Source organism: Myotis lucifugus, unplaced genomic scaffold, assembly GCF_000147115.1.
Source record: "Myotis lucifugus unplaced genomic scaffold, Myoluc2.0 scaffold_0, whole genome shotgun sequence".
NCBI lineage: Eukaryota > Metazoa > Chordata > Mammalia > Chiroptera > Vespertilionidae > Myotis > Myotis lucifugus.
In genome coordinates this window covers 14,726,257-14,751,192 of record NW_005871048.1, presented here as the reverse complement: position 1 = coordinate 14,751,192, position 24,936 = coordinate 14,726,257, and the positions used below count along the sequence as shown (strand labels likewise).

Genomic DNA, 24,936 nt, shown 5'->3' with positions numbered 1-24,936 from the left:
CCTCTCCCTTCCTCTCTGTAAAAAATCAATAAAATATATTTAATTAAAAAAAATGTACTTATTTGTTGTCTGAAACTGCTGCAAAGAAACAGTCTGGAGTGGAGTCAACATCAAAATTACAAGAGAGAGTCTTAGTCATTCAGTACAAGTACAGTTTAAGGTATTGGTCAAAATCATTACCTCTTCTTAAATCATTTATAATAGACAATGTGGCTCAGAGGAAAGTAATAGAAATGAAAATCAACAGGAAGCACAATTTAGAGCTGAGAAGGAAAGGTACACTCGGCTCCTTTGACTATCTTGAGTTGAATGAGTTACAGATTGTGACATCCATGACTCAAATCCATGAGATTTGAAAGAAACACTGACTTGGATTTTTGATCCAAATTAGTGTTAACAATTTTCCAAATAGAACACATCCCACAAAATTATATCAAAACATTTAGCAGTCTTACTTATCTTCGAGCCAGATGATTTGTTCTATACTTGTACTGTTTTAGCAGGCCAGCAGCTGGAACACAGATCATTCACATAAAAAGTAAATAATTTATTTCTTTTCCATATAACAGCGCATAGCATGCCTAGCTGCAAGGAGAACACAGAAATACAGCTTCTAGCTGGACAGTCACTTTCCAGTCACACTTTTATTAATTTCAAAAAGAAAAGAAAAAATTTTGGAAGAAAACTGGAAGTCTCCACTACATTCACAAATAGGATTTAATGAAATGGTACCTCCGTGAAGCATAGTGAGAATTTTAAAATCATCTGAGAGTTTAAAATCATCTGAGAGATAGATATTCTTTAAGATCCACATCTTCGCCCTGACTGGTTTGGCTCAGTGGATAGAGCGTCAGCCTGCGGACTGAAAGGTCCCAGGTTCGATTCCAGTCAAGGACATGTACTTTGGTTGTGGGCACATCCCCAGTAGGGGGTGTGCAGGAGGCAGCTGATGGATGTTTCTCTCTCACCGATGTTTCTAACTCTCTATCCCTCTCCCTTCCTCTCTGTAAAGAATCAATAAAATATATTCTAAAAAAAAAAAAGATCCACATCTTCTAAGTGTTTTTGTAAACTAGTTTATATCAGAATCCAGGATAATGACCTTGCATCCAATAAAAATAATTCCTCCAATGCTACTCTTCACCAGTATTAAAAATGACTTGTTAATAAATAATTCTAATTCACATTATTCTTCATTTTTTCTTATCCTATAATATTTATGCATACTAGTCCCTCCAGTGCTTCATTAGATGTTGATGTCCTGCACACACCTCTAAAAAGCTGGAAACTTCTTAAAGATACCTGAATGCCTGTAGGACTCAGTAAGATGAAAAATTTAGAGTGCACTTAATAAATATTTATTGATTTGAAGCAAATTAATCTGAGCCAGAATCTTTCCACTATAAACAAAATGGAATAGCTGCCAACATTCCAATAAGTATGGTAAATAATTCCATGCTACTAAATAGGAGTGGAAATAAAATGAAGATCAAAACCAAGCTTGACCACAGAGCAAAAGCTTGCCTAGGAAAGTAAAAAGCAAAAGCAAAAAAAGAAATGATAGCAAAAGTAAAGAACAGAAGAAGGCAGATGTGGAATTGAAACAGTAAAAAGCAACTGGCAAAGCAAAATGGTCCACACTGTTAGGTCTGATCGAATAATCACATCTAAAGGAAACTGACCTTTAGATCATTTCTTTTTTTTTTTTTCCTGCTTTACTTTTTTTTCTTTTAATTACTTATTGTTTAAAGTATTACATATGTTTCCCCCCTCCCCCGCACTGACCTCTCTCTGGCTGTTCCCACCCCCCCCCCCACCCCAGCACGTGCATTTAACCCTTTCATTTAGGCCACATTCCATTTGCTAAGACCGATGTCCAGACTTGCCCAGGATCTGGACCCGCCCAGAGAATTCCTCTCTGGAAAAGCCCTCCTCAAGTCCTTTAAAACCTCTGACTCCCAGGTCCCTGGGTACTGACGCCACTTGGTGGCTCAGCCCATCTGGTTTCCAGATGACTTAATAAATTCATAATTCTTTACCCGTTTCAGCCTCGTGCATACCTCCTTCGGTGACCCTAACAAACACAATATGAACTTTATATAATACAAAATTAATCTTGGTCAAATCAATCTGAAACAAAATTCCAAGAAGACAAAACATATTTCAAAACAGGAGTAACTGATGTTGAATAGATTTTAACAATTTTACCGTAATTGCTTCCTTTCTATCCACCACTGTCTTTTTGGCAGCAGATAACCCTTTGAATCCTATGGGAGGAGGTGGAGATGGGGGAAAAGAATAGTTGTAATGCAGTGACAACAGATGAAGGGAGAGGCAAAGGGTGGGGTAAGAGATAAAACAATCTACATTAGAACAGTTGAAAGCCAGAGTGACAACCATCCCTGTCATTGTCTACACACCCTGAAACAGTGCTTGCCTACAGTGAAAATAAACATCAGCCAACATTTGAACTGAAGTAAAATAAAGCAAAGCAAGAGAAGAACTGAAACATAGGAACAAAACCAACGATAATGGCTTAATAGTCAATGTTGGGATGGAAACAAACTGAGAACGGAAATTTTTATAATCAAATAAAGCAGGATAATAAAGCAGCAATAAGATAAAATTACCAATTCCAAATATGACAAGATAACCAAGCAAAGGTGCAATGACTGAGACAACATAAAAACAATCTAATGTTCTTGGAAAATTAATATTAAAATGAATTATTTTTTAAAGTAATTGAACATCTTTAAACAAACAAACAAGAATTCCACTTCCTCCAGTCAAGCTGATTCAAGATGCAGAAAGATACCTGAATTGTAGTTTTAGTTCTGCCATTGTCAATTTGTGGCCAATAGTAAGTAATTTAAATTTACTTATATATATTTACATATATTTATATATAATCAAATATTTGAAGAAATATAAAACACTTAAAAACTACATTTGCTGAAGGTAAAATGAAAAGTTGTACTAAAATTCAATGAATCTTCAAAGTGAAAGAGTGATTTTCTTTTTCCTTTTATCTCATTGGCACATCTTTAGCAGGTGGCTGAATTGGAAGGTTATAATCTTCTTTATATAATCAACTACAGATTATCCATCTCTGAGAAATTTTGAACACTGTGCTTCATGTTATTGATTTGCATCCTACTAACATTATTCAATATTTCAATTTACTTTTACAGTGGCATTTAAAACTTGCCCTGTGCCAGGCACTGTACTAAGTCCAAGCAATACTTATCCTCTCAGGCATCCTGTACAGTCATTACTACTGTGATTATTTCTATTTTCACATAAGTTATTATTATTCCCATTTTACAAGTAAAAACTTGAGGCTAAGAAAATTTAAGTGAGTTGACCAAAATTACACAGCTAGTAACTGGCAGAGCTGAAATTAGACTACAGTATTGTATAACTCCACAGCATATTTTCTCTTAAAATATATATGTGTGTGTAATTTTTTTTTCAGAGAGGAAGGGGAGAGAGAGAGGTAGAAACAGCAGTGATGAAAGGAAATCATTATTCAGCTGCCTCCTGCATGCCCCCACTGGGGATCGCGCCAACAACTCAGGCACGTGCCCTGACCATCATGTCCTGGTCTATAGGTCGATGCTCAACCACTGAGCCACACCACCTGGGTACATGTCCTCTTTATATGACACTCCCCCTGGAGCCTTCAGCTGAGTACTCATTGGCACATGCATTTAAGGGTCAGGAAAACAGTCACCCAAAAGAAACTGTAGAAATAATCCCCTGTGCTCACACAGGGTCAGGAAAAACATGTAACCAAAGTGGAAAAGCTCATCATTTGTAGGAAGAGTACTCAGAAAGTTGTAGCCATTATGCTGAGAGAAAAAAAAAATAGCCCCACTATCTGATTCTGCCTAACAAAGCTTACTAGTAAATATAGGTCAAAAGAATGAAACTTTCCTATTTACTATGTCCCAGAACAAAGCACAAAAATATTATTGCAGAAATATTCTAACAAGGTAAAATTCACAATACTGTTCATCCAATCCAAAATTACTAGGAATACAAGGAAGAAAAATGCTACCCATACCAATAGAAACAAATTCAGGTATGACAATGAAAAAAAGAATTGGTAGAAAGAACATCAAATAGGTAATAAAACTGTATTTCATATTATAATTAGATAGAGAAAAGATTGAGTTTGTTAAATAGAAACAGAAATTTTTTTAATCCAAAATCAACTTTCTAGAAATTAAAAATGCAACATCTTCAATTAAAAATACACTGGATGGCATTAACAGCATACTGTATTAGACTCAGCAAGAGAAAAATGGTTACCTTGGGGATATAATAACAGAATCAATAAAAATGAAACAGAAAATATTGGGAAAAATGCATAAGAAATCAGTGAACTGCACTACAACATTATAATTAATAATACTGTATTATATACCTAAAAGTTACTAAGAGAGTAGATCTTAAATTTCTCACCATAAAAAAAGCAATGGTAATTATTTGAAGTGATGTAGGTATTAGGTAACACTATGGTGGTAATTATTTGCAATATACATAATGTGTATCAAATCAACACTTTCTGCACCTTAAACTTACATAATGTTTTATGTCAATTATATCTCAATAAAGCTGAAGGGCAGAGAACAGTGATGAAGAGAATACCTTAAAAGCAGCTAGAAGCCTCTTTTTTTTGCCTAACGCAGCCATGGCTCATGGTCCCAAGAAGCATCTGAAGCATGTAGCAGCTCCAAAGCATTGGATGCTGGGTAAACTGACCAGTGTGTTTGCTACTCAGCCATCTACCAGTCCCCACAAGCTGAGAGAATGTCTCCCTCTCATCATTTTCTTAAGGAACAGACTTAAGTATGCTCTAACAGGAGATGAAGTAAAGAAGATCTGCACGCAGCAGTTTATTGAGATCAATGGCAAGGTCTGAACCGATATAACCTACCCTGCTGGTTTTATGGATGTCATCAGCATTGACAAGACTGGAGAGAATTTCTGCCTGATCTATAAGGGCCGCTTTGCTGAGGAGGCCAAGTACAAGTTGTGCAAAGTGAGGAAGATCTTTGTGGGCACAAAAGGAATCCCTCATCTGGTAACCCATGATGCTGGCACCATTGCTACCCTAATCCCCTCATCAAGGTGAACGACACCATTCAGATTGATTTGGAGACTGACAGAATTACTGATTGCATCAAGTTTGACACTGGTAACCTGTGTATGGTGACCGGAGGTGCTAACCTGGGAAGAATTGGCGTGATCACCAACAGAGAGAGGCACCCTGGTTCTTTTGATGGAGTTCATGTGAAAGATGCCAATGGCAACAGCTTTGCCACCCGGCTCTCCAACAGTTTTGTAATTGGCAAAGGCAACAAACCATGGATTTCCCTTCCCTGTGGAAAGGGCATCTGCCTTACCATCGCTGAAGAGAGAGACAAGAGACTGGCCGCCAAAGAGAGCAGTGGGTGAAGTGAGCTCCAGGTGACATGATTGGAAAAGTATTTGTACTCAATTAAAGATAATACAGCATGAAAAAAGAAAAGCAGCTAGAGGAAAAAGATATTATACGTTCATCATTTTGTCATAAGGATAGCAGATTTCTTTTTTAAAATAATTCAAGCCACTTGACTACAGAACATCTTTAAAATAATGAGGGGGCGGAGGGAAGGTTTCTATATCCAAAAAAATATATTTGAAAATTGAAGGCCAAAAATAGGCGAAGGGGAGCTTCAGACATACAAAGTCTGAAAGAATTCATTACAGCAAATCTGAACTACAAAAAAATGCCCTTAAAACCTCCCTTATTGGAGGGAAATTTGGATCTACACAGCACGTAAAGAAGGGCAGAGGAAATAACTACATGAGTAAATATGCATGGTAAATTTTTCTTATTTTAAAGATCTCTTTAAAATATAATTGACTCTTGCCCTAGCTGGTTTGGTTCAGTGGTCAGAGCGTCAGCCTGTGGACTGAAGGGTCCCAGGTTCAATTCCAGTCAAGGACACATGCCCAGGATTCGGGCTTGATCCCCAGTAGGGGGGGCGCAGGAGGCAGTCACTCAATGATTCTCTCTCATTGATGTTTCTCTCTCTCCAACTCCCTCTCTGAAATCAATAAAAATACATATTATTATGCAAATACTAGAGGCCTGTTGCACGAAAAGATTCATGCAATAGGCCTTCCCTTCCCCTGGCTGCTGGCACCAGTTTTCCTCCGGCACCAGGGACCCAGGCCTTCGCTCCAGCTGGAGCCACCTTCAAGCCTTCGCTGCTCTGGCCTGAGCCACTTTCAAGCCTTCGCTGCTCCAGCCGGGCCTTCAGTCTTCACTCCGCCGCTTCTGCGCCTACGTATGCAAATTAACCGCCATCTTTGTTGGTGGTTAATTTGCATATCTCGCTGATTAGCCAATGGGAGGAGTAGCGAAGGTATGGTCAAGTACCACGTTTGTCTATTATTAGATAGGATATATATATATATGTATATATATATATGTATATATATATATACATATATATATATAATTGACTCTTTAAATAAAGTACATAGCAGCAACTGGAGAGAAGCTAAGAGGGGGGAAATAGAAATACGCTTTTATAACAGACACACTAGACATGAAATGGTATATTACCTGAAAGTAGACTGTGGCAATCTAAAGATATATACTGTAACTTGAAAGCAACCACACACACACACACACACACACCTATACAAATAAAGCAATAAAAAGAAATATTTACAAAATACTGAATTAATTCAAAAGAAGCCCTAATCAATGTTCTAAGAAAAGACACCAGACAGATGACCTTTCTCTCCACTATGTGAGGATACAGTCACCTGCAAGCCAGGAAGAGAGCTCTCACCAGAAAAAAATCAGCCAGCACCCTGACCATAGATTTTCCAGCCTTCAAAACTATGACAAATACATGTTTATTTGTAAGCTTCCTAGTTTTGTGGTGTTACGTTATAGCAGTTGAAACAGAGGAAACTTAGCCTCACTCTGCAACTAAAAACAATGACTCATGAAGATTTTCACTCCAAGCTCTTTGCAAAAGGAGATACTAATGCCTGAGGCTGCTCATTACGCAATTGCTCAGGAACACTTTCTCAGGTGCCTGTGATGCTGTACATTCCCACTGAGACACCTAGTGGTGGGCAGTTTATCTGAAGATGAAAGGAGGTCTGTATGCTCAGTGTTTTGCATTTTAACTCATAAAATGTACAACTGGGCCTCTCTCCATATACTCAAGAAGGGCTTTTGTATATATTAACATCTCTTTAAATCATCCCAGTGAGACATGAAAAGAAAACAAAATGTATAAACAAATTGCTCTGGATCAGAGTTGGACCACATGCCTTCATCTCTAGATTCTTGTTCTGACTACTAATTGACCCACTAAATTTTAATTATTTTTAAAATAATAATTTTATTTATTAGTAATGAAATAATAATTTCAATTATTAACTCATGTTTCTTTTAAAAAATCATTTATTTATAAAGCAATAAAAACACACCATAGAACATTATCTGAATCTTTGGATTTACTTCTGTGCAACTAATACTTGTTTTTTTAATAAATATTAAATATAATTGAGTTACATTAAGATATTATGAGACAATGTGACAGGTCTTAAACATAATGCAGATATAAGCATCATAAGATAAATTTAAATACATAGGTTTTCAGCCCTGGCTGAGCAGGTGAGTTGGTTAAGCACTGTCTCAATATGCCAAGGTTTTGAGTTCGATCCCCCAACAGGGCACATAGAAAAATCAACACTGCCAGAGTGAATCAGTTGTTCAGCATCAACCTATGGTCATGGTTTGATTTCTGGTCAGGGCACATGCCCCTGTTGCGGGCTCAGAGGAGGCAACCAATCAATGATTCTCTCTCATCGTTGATGTTTCTATCTCTCTCTCTCTCCCTCTCCCTTCCTCTCTGAAATCAATAAAAATATTTTAAAGTATATAAATATACATATTATATTTTTTAAGAAAAGAATCAACCAAACACATAAAAAAGTGGAACAACAAATCAGTGCTTCTCTCTCTTTTCCTTTCTCTCTCTTTCTCTCACTCTCTAAAATAAAATGCATAAGTTTGAATTATCAAGATTATTTACAAAATATTGTCCTGTAGAAGAAATCCCTTAAAGAACTGTCCCCAGTAAAAAGAAAAAAAACTCTGACTTTACAAAAATATGAATGAGAAAGGTAATTCAACTCCTTGTATCAGAGAAGTGTGGGTTTAGAGGTAAAGTAAGTATTCTTCATTAAATGAAGTTACAATTTATATATATAAGAGCCTAAGCAAGCGACTATTACGGCAGAACGACCGGTCGCTAGGATGTGCACTGATCACCAAGGGGCAGACACTTAACACAGGAGCTGCCCCCTGATGGTCAGTGCACTCCCACAGGGGGAGTGCCGCTCAGCCAGAAGCCAGGCTCACGGCTGGCGAGTGCAGCTGCGGAGGTGGGAGCCTTTCCTGACTCTGTGGCAGCGCTACTGAGCCGCAGTAGCAGGAGCGGTGGGCCTGGATGAGCACAAGTGGCACAGCACCTGGCCCCAGTTCAGGCTCCTCCATGGCTACCTGCTGCTTGGCACACTGCTACATCCCCGAGGGATCCCAGACTGTGAGGAGAAAGAAAATTAATACCTGGGTGCATTAGAAGGAAACTACAAAAAAAAAAACACACACACACACAAAGGCAGAGAACATCTTAAAAGTTGTCAGAAGAAAACCAGCAGTCAGACATCCCCCAAGGGGTCCCAGATTCCAAGAGGGTGCAGGCCGGGCTGAGGAACCTCCCATGCAAGAATTTTGTGCACTGGGCCTCTAGTGAAGTTATCAATGGGCACATTCATCTAAAAGAATAACACCCACACTACACTTCTATGAATCTCTTCTTTCAAAAAGATGAAAGTAGACTATATTCTCTGAGATATGAAATTATTGAGGCAATTTCCTGGTTTTGTCGAATAACAAAGTATGAAATACTTACTGCATATCTTTGTTTTTAGATTTCATCTCTTCAAATGCATTTTGCAACAACTATTCTCTAAAAGAGATTTGAACCTTTAAAACTATTAGGCATAGATGAGAAAGGTCTTGGGAATTTGGGAGTGTAATTAATCAATATTCCTAGGTACTTAGTGTGAGTTAGGAGTTTACACTACAAATTTTGTTGAACAAAGGTGGGTGTAAGAAGAGAAGGGAAAATTCCCTTGTGTTAAAGACTGTATTCGGGAGAGATTACTGTTTTGGAGACACAGGACCTTAGGCGCTGGTGACAATCTTTTTGAAACATGAATTGTACAGGTATAGAGAGTCAACTACCAAATCCATTATAAGGTTAAGTGGGATGAGCCTCTACACCAAAGGTCTATAATTTTTTTCTATAAAAGGCCAGATACCAAATATTTTAAGCTTTTCAGGCCACATGATTTCCATTTCCACTATTCAATTCTGTCTTTATAGTGCAAAAACAATCAGAGACAATGCTGAAAACAAAAGGTTATGACTGTGTTCCAATAAGCTTTGTTTTTAAACACAGTGGACAGGATTTGGTCTACAAGTTATAGTTTGCTGACCCCACCTGCTCTAAATTCCCAACATCTTTTCTAAATGACAGTCCCACCTGAGGACATGCTCCAAGTCAAACTCTGACACTATATGTCTTTAAAAAAAAAAACTTTATTATTGAAATATTACAGATGTCCCCTCTTTTTCTCCATTGACCCCTTCTAGCCCACACCTGCCCCTTACCCCAGGCCTTCACCATGCTATTCTCTGTGTTAATGGATACTGTATATCTTTGCTGTCCATTTATCTTCCTCAACTTTCCACAGTCTCCTCCTTTTCTTGTTTTTTTCCTCCCTTCACCCTCACCATGAGTCTGGAATTCTCAGGCAGCCCATTCTCAGAAAGTAGACCATAATGAGGCATGATTATAAAATGGCTGTGAGGGGTTTGTTACATTCGGCAGAGGAAGTACTTGGAGTGATTGCCTAACTCAGATATTATTATTGATAATAGTGGACTCAACATAGAGGAGCTACTTGGAGGACCTCAAACATACCAGATGAGAAATAAGCTAATGGCTACTACTTGACTCACATAATGGTCACTTTTCTTATGACCCTTTTATATATAAACAATGAGGGTTCAGCTACTAAGCAAGTTATACAATAGAGTTAAGTAGGTGTGTAGTTTTCTTGCAAATCCAGTCTAGCAATATTACTAGGAAAGGATGTCATTTGGCAATAAAAGGAAAACTGAAAAATTTCTTATATCTTTCAGTGTTAAGAAAAGAGCAAGAACTTTTTTTAAAAAAATATAATTTATTTTTTTTTGAATTTTTTTAAAAATATATTTTATTGATTTTTTACAGAGAGGAAGGGAGAGAGATAGAGAGTTAGAAACATCAATGAGAGAGAAACATCTATCAGCTGCCTCCTGCACATCTCCTACTGGGGATGTGCCCGCAACCAAGGTACATGCCCTTGACCGGAATCGAACCCGGGACCCTTCAGTCCGCAAGCCGACGCTCTATCCACTGAGCCAAACCGGTTTCGGCAAAAAATATAATTTAATTATATATTAAGAGTAACTGTTTCCTCTATAAAAGTTATAGAACTAGTCTGACCCCACAAGGTAAAGGACAGGAATGTTAGCTGATGGCTGTAAGTGATCACATACTGGTGACAATTGTAGGTAACTTTATAAGTTAGGAGGCCCACAGGAAACAAATGGCACACTCAAATTGGGTAACAAAGGAATTATTTATAAAGGAAATAAGTAGGGAAATCAGCAATATTAATATAACTTATTATTTAAATGGTGCCACTTTTGAGGGTAAAATGAAGCTTTATTAATAAATGTTGTCAGAACAATGGGTATAAACTGGATCTGGCCCAGCCAAGTTGTAATGTTTAGACTAGAACAGTGCCCGCAGGCTAGCAAGAAGAAGAAGCTATTATCACCCTTAGATGATTAAGAGACAAAGAAAGGAAAGGGTTGCCAGAACCAATGTAGCAGGTTCTAGAGGTCAGCTAACAGGGGTTGGGGCCTTCAAGAAAGAAAACATGCAAGCTATGGAGAGCTAACACAAAAGGAGTGGGTGAATTAAAATCCCAATTTACTGTCCTCCTACCTTCTGAACTTTTGCCAATATTTCCCATTGGCTGAACCCAACCAGAAACTGGAGGTTTATGGAGACTTTGATGCAGTCCTTATAGATCAGCTTCCCTGGGGTACAAAGCAAGATAAGGAAGGGTGGAGAGTATATCTGGAGGGGAAAATAGGAGATACTTTATTTACAACTATGGTAACTATCCTTGCAAAAGTATCTAAAATTGGAACTACTTTTGAACTCTGACCTCTTCTACAACTCTTTTGAAACATTCTAAGAAAACTCAATACTTACCTTTTCTTGCACAATCGTCTCCCTTTTTGTTTCCTAGTAGATTGCAGAAAAACAGTAAAGCAAGCAAGATCTTTTACCTACAAATGGCTGAGGCTAAAACTGTTTTTTTACAGAGGAATGACTGCAAGCACTAGGCTTTTATGCATATATTTAGTCTCCTTCACTTCCTGATCAACAGGCTGATCATGCAAGTATCACTGGCCTGAAAATGAAACAAAATAAAAGGTATGTTTTTCACATGTGTCATAGTTAACTCACTTCACTTTCTGGTCTACAAACCTCCCCAAAGAATCTTAGAGGGTGTATGGAGTTTGATGAATCAATGGTTCAGAGCAACAGAAAGGCTGCCGAGTACAAACGTACAATGCAAAATTAATGGGTCAAATAGATATGTGCCTCATTGACCTCACATTGACGCACTTCACATTATATAAATACTGTACCTCACTGAAAAAAAGTGTAGGTAAAATTTCAAGAAAGAAAAACTGTTCACCCTTGCAAAGTGTAGCCCTTCCTTTTTGGATAAGTATACAAAAGCCAAGAGGTAGAGTGATTATATAATCAGCAATCTCTTTATTTCCAATCCTCCCCCAAAAACCACCCATCTGCTAGGGAAAGTCCATCGTTACACTTTCTAAAATATTACCAAGATAAGGTTGGCATCATCCATGTTTCTTACTCCGCAGAAGGAAATCTCTTCCATTTCAGCAAGAGGTTTCCCATTTTCTTTCTCAACCTACCTAGTATCCATTCCATTTTAAGTCCAAAGACTCTATGATTTAATACATTTTTAAAATATAGAATCTTTTTCCCCCTCCCAGTCAACTTCAATCTACTTAAATATTCATGACAGTTAAAAGAAGAAGAGGAAGGAAGTGAATTTAAAAAGAGGGAGGGAGAAAATAAGGAAATGAAAAACAAAGGGAGCCATTATTTTAAAAAGATAAAAATATTAAGGAAATAAGTGAATGACAGATCTTTCTAGTTAGGGTAGGAGAAAAGAGAGTTGTGACGTAGGTCATTTTCTGGTCCATTCCTGAGTGAGAGAATTGCATAAGCTCTGAGTAATCACAGTGATACAAATGATCTCACTTCAATTCTTGGCCTAATCTAGGATTTCCCAAACTACACATGTAGATACTGTTCACACCTTCAGCATTTGAACAAATGAAGAGAGAGAAAATGGGAAGCTCTTTAGCCCATCACAAATTTACAGAGATGCCCTTAGCTGAATGGTTGCCACAAGCAGGGCATAAGTAGATTACAGGATGGTGGCAGCAAAAAGCCAGAAAAAGAAGTCTTTTTAGAGAGATTCTTTTAGTAGGAAGTGATTTGCTACCTGGCAATGGTCTTAAAAGAAAGTTAATATACTTCAGTTTTTTGAGTATCTTTACGTATCTATTATTACATATAGCATATAAGACTAGGACCTATGGTGGCTATGATGATGACCACAGTCCTAAGAAAATAATGGTTTCCCTAATAAACTTGTAGAGCCCATCTTATGTTCTTCTTTGCAATGACTGGAAGATCAGAACTCACTTTTGAGCTTGCCTTAATTCTCTAGTTCTTAATAATGTTCTCCCATGGCATTCCTTGTAACTGAGCCTCACTTTCTTTATTCTTTGTCCTTTATGTTGCCTCATCTTGACTGTTTTTTACCTTCTTGCACCAATGAAATTATTGCAAGTCACTTCAAATGTCTTTGGAAAAAGTAAATGGATATTGAACAAATTCCTAAATATAAAACATTGCTTGCTTCTAAGGAAACTCACAGTCTAATAAATAAATAAAGTAGAAAATATCTTTGAAATATTATGTAATGAATGGAGGTTATAAGAGGGAAGTCCAAGGTAAATATGTCTAAAAGGAAAATGTGGTCACAGCCAGGTAGGAGACCACTTTTGAGTAGATGGCTAGTGAAACAAGCATGGGCTAACAGGAGAAAGTTAAAATCTGAGGGTGGGAGGGCTGAAAGAACAAAGATTAGGGCACATTTAGAGCATGATTACTTTAAATACAATTTGGCAGAAGCCTAAAAAATTGGAGATAAGGCTAGAAACAGCATAGAACAAGCATGTCAAACTCAAAGGCTAACACGGGCCAAATAAACAAGGTTTAAGTTTATGTGGGGCACAAAAAAACAAAAGCCTCAATTTTCATAGAAAAGTAGATATTGATAGAGACATGCTGAATAAGAAGGGCTAAAATAAATAATCATTAACATAAAATAATAGAACATTTTAATAAAAATTAATATTTTTTCTTGAACATTAACTTACCAGACACTGAATAACTACACAAATTAGTAAGCATAACGGAAATAAACCTATTTTTCTCTTCTCCAAAAGGGAAATATTTCCTGTTGTGCACACCAAATGACATGGCCATTGGCTGCTAAAATATTCCCTGCTAGTAGTAGTGGAGAGAAAGGGTGCGCCTACATGTAAGGTGGGTAAGGGAAATGAATGCAGCACGATTATAGTAATCAGTCAGCGAACATTGTAGTTCGTTATTAATATTTCTGTATAAAAGGATATTGTAAAAATTAAGCTATGAAGTTTTTATTAAAATGTGTCTTACATACTGTTATATTGGCTGGACCACAAAAATATTCGTTGTGGGCCCCATGCAGCCTGTGAGTTTGACATGCTTGGCATGGAGCCAAGAGGGGAGAGATGATTGTAAATGGCAAGGCAACTGGGAGTCTACCAAGAGTTTTTAAGCAGAAAAGTGATGTCATTGAAGTGATTTAAGAGGTCACACAATTACAGATAAAGAAATAGGGGGTCCCAGGGACAAATGTTTAGCAGTGTGTTTAACAGTCTAAGAGCCATCCTCTAGAATGCCTGAGGAGGAGGCACCCTGTCTGCCTCATCTCACAGTTGCCATAGATGTAATGTTTTAAAGGAAGAAATAAAGAAAAGGAGGCAGCTCGGTTACACCCTAGAAAAATGGAAATAGAACCTCAGCCAGGGAGGCCTTTCTTCTGTTACTGCCCTACAAGCATATCTTCACCCAGGGAAGAGATCTGTGTCTTCATGTCCTGTCTGCCTGTCCAATGTCCAGGTGTCCACCAGGAACACCTCTAACGTCACAACGGATGAATCCGGTTGGGGCATCATCCCAAGACACCCTGAAAAACTGGTGATGGGGGCAGGGGCGCTTCTGCACCAAAGGATGCTGCATGACATTAAACCCTAGACTTGGAGGATTTCAGAAAAGCCCACCTTTGCAGTCATGCGGTGAATCAGCGGCTTTCCCTTACTGCTGCTAGCGCCACAACCTTTATCCTCAGCCCTTAACCCGAGAACTGGGTCCATCTGTATTGGTACAGCTGCTGAGCGCCTTCTATGGAAAAAAAAGTTCACTTCTGGCTCGAGTCCTAACCCCCAACACGGAGACTGTACTTTTTTTCTCTTCTCTTGCCACCCCTCCTTTTGTTCCCAGGTGCCATGTGACCTGTGACATTTGCTAGGAACTCACGCGGATCACCCTGATGCCTACTAAGAACTTTCCAAGGACCAGGGCTCTTTAGCCTCCGGAAAGAGGGGAAGGGGGGGGGGGGGAGGGAGGAGAACTGGGAGTCAGGAAAGCCCGGGCGTCAGGGGGTCAAGCTCAGGAGAGCATGATTAGTCCTGTAGCAGCCTGCTAGGAGGCGGGCTTTCGTCCTTTTAACACTCTGCTGGCGTTGCCAGAGCCACAGGCGGCTCGGCATCCTCTCTGGCACTCTCCCTGACTCACTTCCCTGAATTTAAACTCTGCTTGGCTGCGTTAACAAGGGTTTGCCAGTTCAAATTAATACGTGACCTCCATCTCGTGCCTTCCCCCCTTCCTAAAACAGGTGCGGGTGCTCAGGTCCCAACGTGGACCGGAGGCAAGCACAGTTGTCTAGGTTTGCGGCGTGGGGCGCAGGGTGCTTGAACGGTGCAGCCTCTGGGATCGCGGCGCGCTGGACAGCACCTTCCCGGGGCGCGCGCCGCCGCTGCGCTCCGCTCCGCGCCATCTGGTCCCACTGCTTGAGTCTAGCGTCCTGGCTCTTACGTTTGGCCCGAGAGGTGAGACTGTGAAGGTGACTGGACGCTGGGGTTAGTGGTTTTAAAAGCCCTTGACGCCTGTAGACATACTAGAAGAGAGCATAGACCCTGAGGCGCTTCCCCGGCCATCCCCAACTCGACCCCGAAAGGATGCTTTGACCATCAGACTTTTCCCGACTCGTTTCAGCATTTTCTCGTTCCTGCCTCTAAGATTCTGGTCACTACTGCACATTTAATACATTCACATGGGAACTCGGTCCAAGCCTCAGGTTGCACCCACACTCTAAAAGCATCCCATGAAGTAAGCACATGAGTTTTCTCAGTGGCCACAGAGGAGGGAAAGCAGTAGTTGAAATTGGCCAAAGGAAATGCTCAGTGTGTATGGCATGAACCCAATCCTCAGAGTGGATGCTGTTTGGGAGTATTTTTTTCCATCAAGAAAGGGGCTTGTTGGAAATCGCCCTGTGGGAGAAAGGTGTGGGTATCTCCTTCTTAAAGCACATGCAGGCATATATCAAGGATTTAGGACAAAGATCACAGGAGGAGAGGGAAATTCCTGCTGATTTTACTAAGGGTAAAATTCCATAGATTTGGCTAGTCCTATTTTTTTCTTTCATGTCATCAATTCAGAATTCTCTGAAGGAAGCAAATGACATCAAGGAAAATCATTGGCCTAGGAGAAAAGGGCCCGTAGGCGTTTAGGTGTTATATATGTGGAGCCAAAAAGCTCTGGAGCATCAGGGAGACTCCAACCTAAGGCAACAGCATGGGTGAATATGGGCTTCTGTACACTGGGAATAAGAGGCAAAGAGTAGTTCGTGCCTGGGCCCTTGCCCCTAAGGCTGGCCTTCTAGATCTAGAGGCAATTCAGTGTGGGTAGAAAGAGTTTAATGTGAAACTGGGGTGGAACTGGGTTTTCAAAGACATTGCCTGATGCCTTATTATTTGTTCTGTCAGTTCTTTTCAGGAAGATCTTCGTTTTGCAACTGGTAGGGTTGGTGCTAACCAGCAATTTCACTGATTGTGACTTTGAGAAGATTAGAATGGATTACCTGAACATCATTTCTAAGGACCTGACGGTAAGTGAAGAAACCTTTTTAAAAACAATGTGTTTTCATCAGAAGAGTACACACATAGACACACACACACACACACACACACACACACACCACAGTTTTACTTTCAAAAAAAGAAAAATAATTTTGGGAAAAGATCGTGATCCAGCATTATGTCAGAAATTTTTACAAGTGATATTGAAATATATCTGCCTCTAAAATGACAACCTGAAAGTGGCACACATTAAGTGTGCAGATGCTGATGCAGAGCAGATATTGATAGGTAACACGTGATCCATCAGGGGTGTCTATACTGGGCTAAAGTGCTGCTCCGCCGGTGCAGGAAAAAAAAGTAAAAAAAAAAAAAAATAGGCTTGAGAAAAAGAGAGGAGTAAAAGAGGGAATTCTTGTGAGCTGAGACCTAACCAGTGAGGTTGCCCTTCAGGTCTGTCTAGCGTTCTAGATGCCTTGGGATGCCATTATGGGATGAGGTGTGCTTCGGATTGTTTAGAACACAGTAGCAGTCATTTTCTTAATTATTCTAATTTCTGGATAGATCGCGCTTGTGTAAAATGCATGAACGGCTCGCTCTAGGACAGATGTGGGCATTCGAAAGTGGCATATTGCTCTCGTGTGCAGCCCTGTACACAGGGTTACAGGTGTGCCTACGCTGGTGGGGAGGAGGAATCTCCCTCCAGGACCAGGACCCATCGATACTGTTTCCGATAGCAGAATCTTCAGATCTGAAGGTTCCCACTGTGTCACTACTTTGTCAATGACAAGAACCGATGCATAGAAAAGAAGTGCGGAAGTGGAAACTGCTTGCAGGGCATCTTTAAACCCTGGGAGCAACAGTGGGGGGTGTGGGGGGGTTTCTCTTGTGAACACGTCTTTACCCTCTCGTCGGATGCTTTTTTCCTTTTTTCCAGTGTACCGACTGCGACGCCACCCTCAGCTGTGAAGATCAGGTGAGTAGCTGAACGGTGCTCCTGGCTCTCTCCAGAGGGGCGCCAGGCATCCCCGGGAGGGGCGTCCAGCCGGAGGTAGAACCCCGGGCGGTAGTTGGGTTTCCAGGCGACGCCGACCCCGCAAGGAGAACTGGGCTGCGGGAACTTCTGGGCTGGTGCCCAGCTGGGGACACCACTTCTGCTCCAGTTTAGGGCGAGGAAGTCTCTCTCGAAACCCAGCGGGATTCCGGAAGAGGCTCCCGGTCCCCCACCCCCACGAAAGGGAAGGCAAATAGGAAACTGGGATCAGGGCACGACGTCAGGGCACACCCCTCACACCACCCCGGGGGGGGGGGGGGGGGATGGGGTGCCTCCGCCCGCGGCGCCGCCTCCTGGCAGTCCCCCGGGCCGAGCGGCGGCGCAGGTCCTCTCTCTCCTGCCGCGCCTTCTACTCTCACGAGCCCCCATCTTCCTCCCCTTCAGTGGGGTCTTTAGCCCTCTCCTCACCTGGGTCCCATTGGCTGCGTCCCCCGCTCCCCCTTTCACTCATTTCTTGCCAACTCTATTTCTTTGTTTTTTTATACCCTTACCCCCCACCCCGTGGCGTGTTCTCCTTTTCTCGTGAATGTCGCCGCTTGCGAGCAGCCGGATTGCCTCACTAAAATCGAGCGCCTTACCTTGCATCCTACCCCGCGCTGCAAGTCACTCCCCAAAGAATTAGCCCGCAGAACCGAAGCTGCGCTCGAACGCTCTTGCCCGGGCTACTACCGAAAGCAGGTAAGCCAACGTCAAGCACTCTCGCTTTTTGCTTTTTTTTTTTTAAATCTTGGCGCTAACCTTGAATTAAAGAGGGGCTCTTCGTGCAGTGCAGAAGTCTGTGATTTTTCATTCAGGTTCTATCTTTTGGAGAGCAAATGAGCCAGAGCTGTAGATTGTCAATTAGTCCTAGGTTGATAGCTCGACCGAAACCCACTTATTTCTAGGGTTCTGATTCTTCTTACAGAATTATGGTTCTAAACCTTAGGCGAGTGTTGAGCCTCCTACATCAGAATGTCACCTGGCTGCCTGAGCATGGGAGGTTATTGGCCAAAATGCCAATTCCCGGGGACCCAACCTAGACCTTCAAAATCACAGTCCCTGTGTATGGAAGAGCTTCTTATGAGATTTTTGCCGTTCTACAATTTGAGCAGCATTACTTCGGCTTATCACTTAATAACTGGGCGTTCTTTCCTAAAATGATAAATCATACATCAAATATGTACCCTATGTTTGCTTAATTGCTTGTATGGGTGGTATTGCTGCCTCTTTACATAGTGGCTTCTGCATGTGCAGTTACATGCATTTGAATGAATGCGTAACTTTAAATATGGAAACAGTAGTACAGAGTTAGGAGCGGGAAGTCTGGGGACAGTCTTGCCTAACTTTGAATCTAGCCCCATAACTTTTAACAGTGAAAACTTGGATAAATTACTTAGCCTCTGTGTGCTCAATTTCTTCTGCAGAATGAGGATCATATTAACAGACCCACATAGTGTGTTTATAAGGATTAAATGAGTCAATATTAGTAAAAGCACTTGGAATGGTGCCTGGCATGCAACTAGTACTCAGTAAGTATTTATTTCAGCATGGTAGTGAAGCAGAGGGTTTATCTTCTGGATGACAAATTTTAAAAAGACAAAGAGAAACAAGTGCAGAGATGTATGATTGCTGTCTATTAACCAAGGGACTTTATCAGTCTGCACACTGAGTAGTCTGTGTGGCCAAGGCTGTCGCTTTTTTAGGGATTGGAGATTGAAGCCGTAAGGTGAGTCTGGCTACATGTGAAAAACTGATTTGGTTCTATGCCTTCTATCAAGGAGACTCTAGTAAACCTACCGATGGCCACAGTGAAGTTTATCCATATAAGGAGAGCATAGAGAACAGGCTAGGTCAAGTTCTGGATAGTAAGAAAGGGAGAGTCTGGAGTACTTTTTAAACATTTATGATTTAGCAAATTTTAGATTGTAAGCTTTTTGCTTATAACCTGGTAAACTTTCTTGACCCAAATGTTGTGTATCTCTAGGGGGTCCAGTCAAGGTCACTACTCAAGAGTAATTTAGATAGAGGAAAACACTAAAATATCATTGCAATCTTTTTTAAGTTTAGGTTCTCTTCAGAAAAACCTTCAGGTGTCTGTGGCACAACTCAGTGGTAGAAGGGACTGAAGGCAGGAGGATTTTGAATTATATCTGTAAAGAAGATGTAGATATGTCCTATTTTAGAGGAACTTACGATCTTGTCAAGGAGATCATGAAGTCATCGACTTATTCACTTATTTACTCATTCAGTGTGTCCTCTGTATAAAACATTCTGCTCAGCACTGTGGGGAATACCCATGATGCAATACTAAATTAAAAAAAAAAACATTTAAGTGAGAGCCAAGTTAAATTAAACACACTGTGAAACACTAGAATAGTTCCTAACAGAGAGGTCTGAGCAATTAGCAGAAGCCTTGTAAAGGAGGTGGTGCTTGGCCTTGACGCATGAGTAAGTGGGTGGAAAAATGGGAGGGCATTCCTCTGTAGAAAGCACACAGGCCCAGACAGTAAGCAGGTGTTAGGGGAATACATTGAGAAATAGGTTTGCATAGAGAAGACAATGTAACCTGCCATGAAAGATAGTGACAATTAATTTTAATTACTGATTCTCTTATTCCACAGAAAAATAATGCCCAGGCAATGAAGAAAAGAAAGAAAAGAGAAGCCACAATAAATGAATGCCAGAAAATAGTCTCGAACTTAATAGGATTGTGGCGGCGTTTCCTGCGTCTTTAATAGAAACAAAGTGAACCTTCATTGAAGTCATATTTCACAGCAACAAAAAAATCATCCTTATTAGGTAGATGGAATGTTAATTCTGTGACATTTAAAAGATCACTACTAATTATTTTTTTAATTACAGAAGGGTTTCTTAACTTATTTTTGTAAGCTTTTATTGTTTAATATTGGTTTATAATGTGGGGGAGATACTACCCCTCAAATGTCAGGGAGACTTCAGTAGCATTGATGTCTGAGCCACTGGCTTTGTGATAGTAATTCTCAGCTGGAACTACATAGGCCTTACTCAAGAGAAGAATCTAAAAGTATAGTAGAAGGAGAACTTTTTCCCTTCAAAAAGAAAAAAAAGTTGAACTCAAGAGCAAATGAACCTCCGTTGAAAAGGCAGGCATTTCTTTCATACTAAAAATTTACAAAAGAAGGAAATATGTTTGTTTTTTGTAGAAGCAAAACGGTACACACAAAAAGCTGTACATATAGTGGAGCAATTTGAAAGAATTTCATATTAATATTGTGAAAATAGTTTAAGTTAAGTTTTAAAAATTATGTAATAGATAAGAGTGGTATATGCAAGCAGATCTTGAAGAAGTACATTTATTAAAGCTAAAATAATATATATTTTTAAACTTATGGAATACATTTTTAATTTATTGTATAAGCACTTTTTATTTTTTTATTAAATTTATGGGGGTGACATTGGTCAACAGTAAGCACTTTCCTAAATGTACATATTGTTTTGTTATTGACATGATACATTTCTTAATAAAATAATTCTCAAATTCATTTCTTATGAATGTGTTATTTTATGTAGCTAGATGATTTTCACCTACACATTTTTCTGAGGGGCTTCTCTTTTCTGCAACTCTTTCCCTCCCCTGATCCTTCGAGCCCATTGACCACTTTCCTCCTGCCCTGTGCTGCTATAGAGAGAATATTTGGCAATAGATAAGTGGCATCAGGATACTTTCCAACAATTCTTTTCTTAAATCAAATCTCTAGTCTTTCCTTGTTTCCCAGGTTAGTTACCACACCTGGAAGAGACAAAGGAGGCAAAGGTAAACGAGATTTAAACTCATCCTACTATTCTTGAACACTGATGCAAGCTAGAGTCACAGGTACCCTCTCACTCACCCTTGACTCAATGCTCAACAGTGGGAGGGACCAACCTAGCTATAACACTCAGGCCAATAGGGAGCAGATAGGAACACACTGATTTGTCCTTTAAGTGTAAACTTTCCTTCCCACCATCACCCTGAGGGATTGTGCTGAGCAAGGATAGAAAAGGGGAAGTTCAATATCCCTAAATCCATTTTACTGCTATCAGGTAAGAAGAAGCTTACATTATGAATCCAATAAGCATTTACAGAGCACCTATTGTGTGTCAAGCCTTCAGCCAAGTACTGGGGATGCAAGAGGAAATAAGACAAAGCTTTTAACCATAGAACCTCAAACTGTAGCTGAAAGTACAAGGAGTTTTTTAGGGGTAAAATAGGCAGGTTTAGAAAGTTTTAGGAATTACGGGGTCTTTGGGGAGAACCACAGGGCTGCAAAGCTGGGAGCTGCCCAAAGGTATATATTCACAGAATCAGGGAGCTGCCAGAGGGCACACATCCATAGAATAAGGGAGCTGCCATATATTTAAAGAATAAAGGAAAGGAATCCACTCATTCAGTGAGGGAAGAGGAAGGCCAAAGGGAATAGAAAAACAAAAGGGAGAAGAAGAGGGGAACCTCACATGAGGTTTAAACTCTGAAGCTGCTATAGTGACCAATAAGAGGGGATATCAAGACACAAAGAACTGTAGCCTTTATAAACTTTAGAAAAAAGGGACTTAGTGGGACTCTCTTTCCTTCCCCACGTGGGAGTCTGTGCTTGTTTCTCAATAAATTTCTACCTTTTCCTATACCACTTTTTGTCCATGGTTTTATTCTTCCAACCCAGCTGGACAAGAACCCGGGAAGCCACCTTTGCATCCTGCCTAGGGGAACACCACGTGTTCCAGTTCAATTTTCAAGTTTCAAAAGCAGGACATACCTGTTTTCAAAAAGCTTCCTTTAATGACTAGGACTAGGGCTTTAAATGACATCATAAGAGAAACTCCTTTGGCCAGTATTCATAAGTTTTCTGTACAAAAAGTGGGAGAGGGGGATACATTTTAAGCCTATTAACTTCATCTTAGCAAGGATTCATTAACTACATTTCACTAAACTCTAAAAAGATATACCCTCACAATTTTTCTCAAGGTTTGTGGTCTAATTTTCCTATGAGCAGAGAGGAATGAAGAATTGAGGAGACTGAAGACAACTCAAAGTCATCCAGTTGAATACAGTTTCTTTGAGTTTTCAGATTTATCTTTAAAAATTTATGTAATTGACATAGTTTATTTTTCTATGTACCCCATAAATGTTTTAATATATAAACAATCATTTATTTATATTACTTACTCACAAGTAAAAGTAATGTGCAAGAAGCTGCATCATATTAACCTAGTAACAACTTTTCCTGATATTGTTAAAAATGAATTATACATTTCTACTCCTTGAGATGTATTGAGGTTTTCTTGGTGGTCTAATATATGATCAGTTTTATAAATGCTTCATGGTCAGTGGAAAGTAAGTTGCAAACTCAGGTTTAAGTTGGATATATACCTACTGGGGCCATCTTGTTAATTATGCTTTTTACATAATATATATTCTTACATTTGTCTCCTTCAGTCAGAGGTTGAGAGAGCTGAGTTAAAGTCTACTGCTATTATAGTATTTTATTTTCCTGCATCCTTAAAGTTTTTGCTTTCTGATTGTTGATACTATTTTTACTAGTATTTAATGCCTAACCATTTGAGACAATATGGATGGACCTTGAGAATATTATGCTAAATGAAATAAATGAGTCAGTAAAAGCTAGGAACCATATGATTTCACTCATATGTAGGATATAAAACTGAAACTCATAGACATAGACAAGATTATGGTGGTTACTAGAGGAAAGGAGGCTCAGGGAATAGTAAAATGTAAAGGGGGTCAAACATATGGTGACAGAAGATGATTTGACTTCGGATGATGGACACACAATGTAATATATAGATCATGTATCATATGTTGTACAGAAATGTACACTTGAAACCTATATGATCTTATTAACCAAAGTCACCCTCAAAAACTTAATAAAAAAAGAAAAAGTTTTCCTTCAACTATGTAGAACTGAATCCCCATTTACTCATAATAGCCTTATGAAAATACAATAAAGTCAGGGGAAATTTGTCAAGTGCTTTACTAAAGTCAAAACCTACCAAGCCTATATCACCACTCAAACTACAAATTAAATAATTTTCTCCAAAAATTTCTGAATTTCATTCAGAAATGAAAGAGGTGAAGTAACAAGTGATCCCACAGAAATACAAAGGATTATGAAAAAATACTATGAACAACTCTATTCCAACAAAATGGACAACCTAGATGAAATGGACATATTCTTAGAAAAATACAAGCTCCCAAAACTCAATCAGTAAGAATAAAAAAACCTGAATAGGCCTATAACTACCGAAGAAATTGAAGCAGTGATCAAAAATCTTCCAGCAAACAAAAGCCCTGCTCTGAATGACTTTACAGGGGAGTTCTAGCAAGCATTCAAAGAAGAACTAAAACCTATCCTCCTCAGACTATTCCAAAAAATTCGAGAAGAAGCAACACTTCCAAGCTCTTTCAATGAAGCCAGAATGACCCTAATTCCAAAACCAGATAAAGACACCACAAAAAATGAGAACTACAGGCCAATATCCTTGATGAACATAGATGCTAAAATCCTCAACAAAATCCTAGCAAATCAAATTCAGCATTACATTAGAAAGATCATACACCATGACCACATGGGATTTATTCCAGGGATGCAAGTTTGGTACAATATCTGCAAATCAATAAATGTGATACATCACGTAAACAAGTTGAGAGACAAATATCGAATAATCATATCAATCAATGCAGAAAAAACATTTGACAAAATCCAACATCCTTTCTTGATAAAAACTCTCAGCAAAGTGGGAATAGAGGGATCATACCTCAATATTATAAAAGTCTTATATAACAAACCTACAGCCAACATCATGCTCAATGGGCAAAAACTAAACTCATTTCCCCTGAGAACGGGAACAAGACCCACCTTCACCACTCCTGTTCTATATAGTACTGGAAGTGCTAGCCATAGCGATCAGACAAGAAGAAGAAATAAAAGGCTTCCAAATTGGAAAAGAATAAGTAAAACTGTCCTTATTCACAGATGACATGATACTATACATACAAAACCCAAAGACTCCATCAAAAAACTACTAGACCTAGTAAATGAATTCGGCAATGTAGCAGGATACAAAATTAACACCCAGAAATCTATGGCCTTTTTATACACCAATAGTGAACTCACAGAAAGAGAAATAAAGAAAACAATACCATTTACCATTGCACCAAAAAATTAAGATACCTAGGAATAAACTTAACTAAGGAGGTAAAAGACCTGTACTCAGAAAACTACAGAACATTGAAAAAAGAGATAGAGGAAGACATAAACAAATGGAAGAACATACCATGTTCATGGATTGGTAAAATCAACATCATTAAAATGTTCATACTACTTAAAGCAATCTACAGATTCAATGCAATCCCCATTAAAAT

The 24,936-nt window shown here is 39.4% G+C and overlaps 1 protein-coding gene and 1 pseudogene across 1 annotated transcript; both read left to right on the top strand.

The window, feature by feature from the left end:
• Positions 1–4,695: 4,695 nt before the first annotated feature.
• LOC102441655 lies at positions 4,696–5,463 on the top strand (annotated as a pseudogene).
• Positions 5,464–14,660: 9,197 nt separating this feature from the next.
• Positions 14,661–20,954, top strand: TSLP (thymic stromal lymphopoietin). Its single transcript, XM_023756134.1, has 6 exons — positions 14,661–14,665; positions 15,265–15,478; positions 16,381–16,536; positions 17,442–17,480; positions 18,105–18,236; positions 20,159–20,954. The coding sequence occupies exons 1-6, from the start codon at positions 14,661–14,663 to the stop codon at positions 20,270–20,272; spliced, it is 660 nt and encodes a 219-aa protein (XP_023611902.1). The 3' UTR covers positions 20,273–20,954.
• The last annotated feature ends 3,982 nt before the right edge of the window (positions 20,955–24,936 follow it).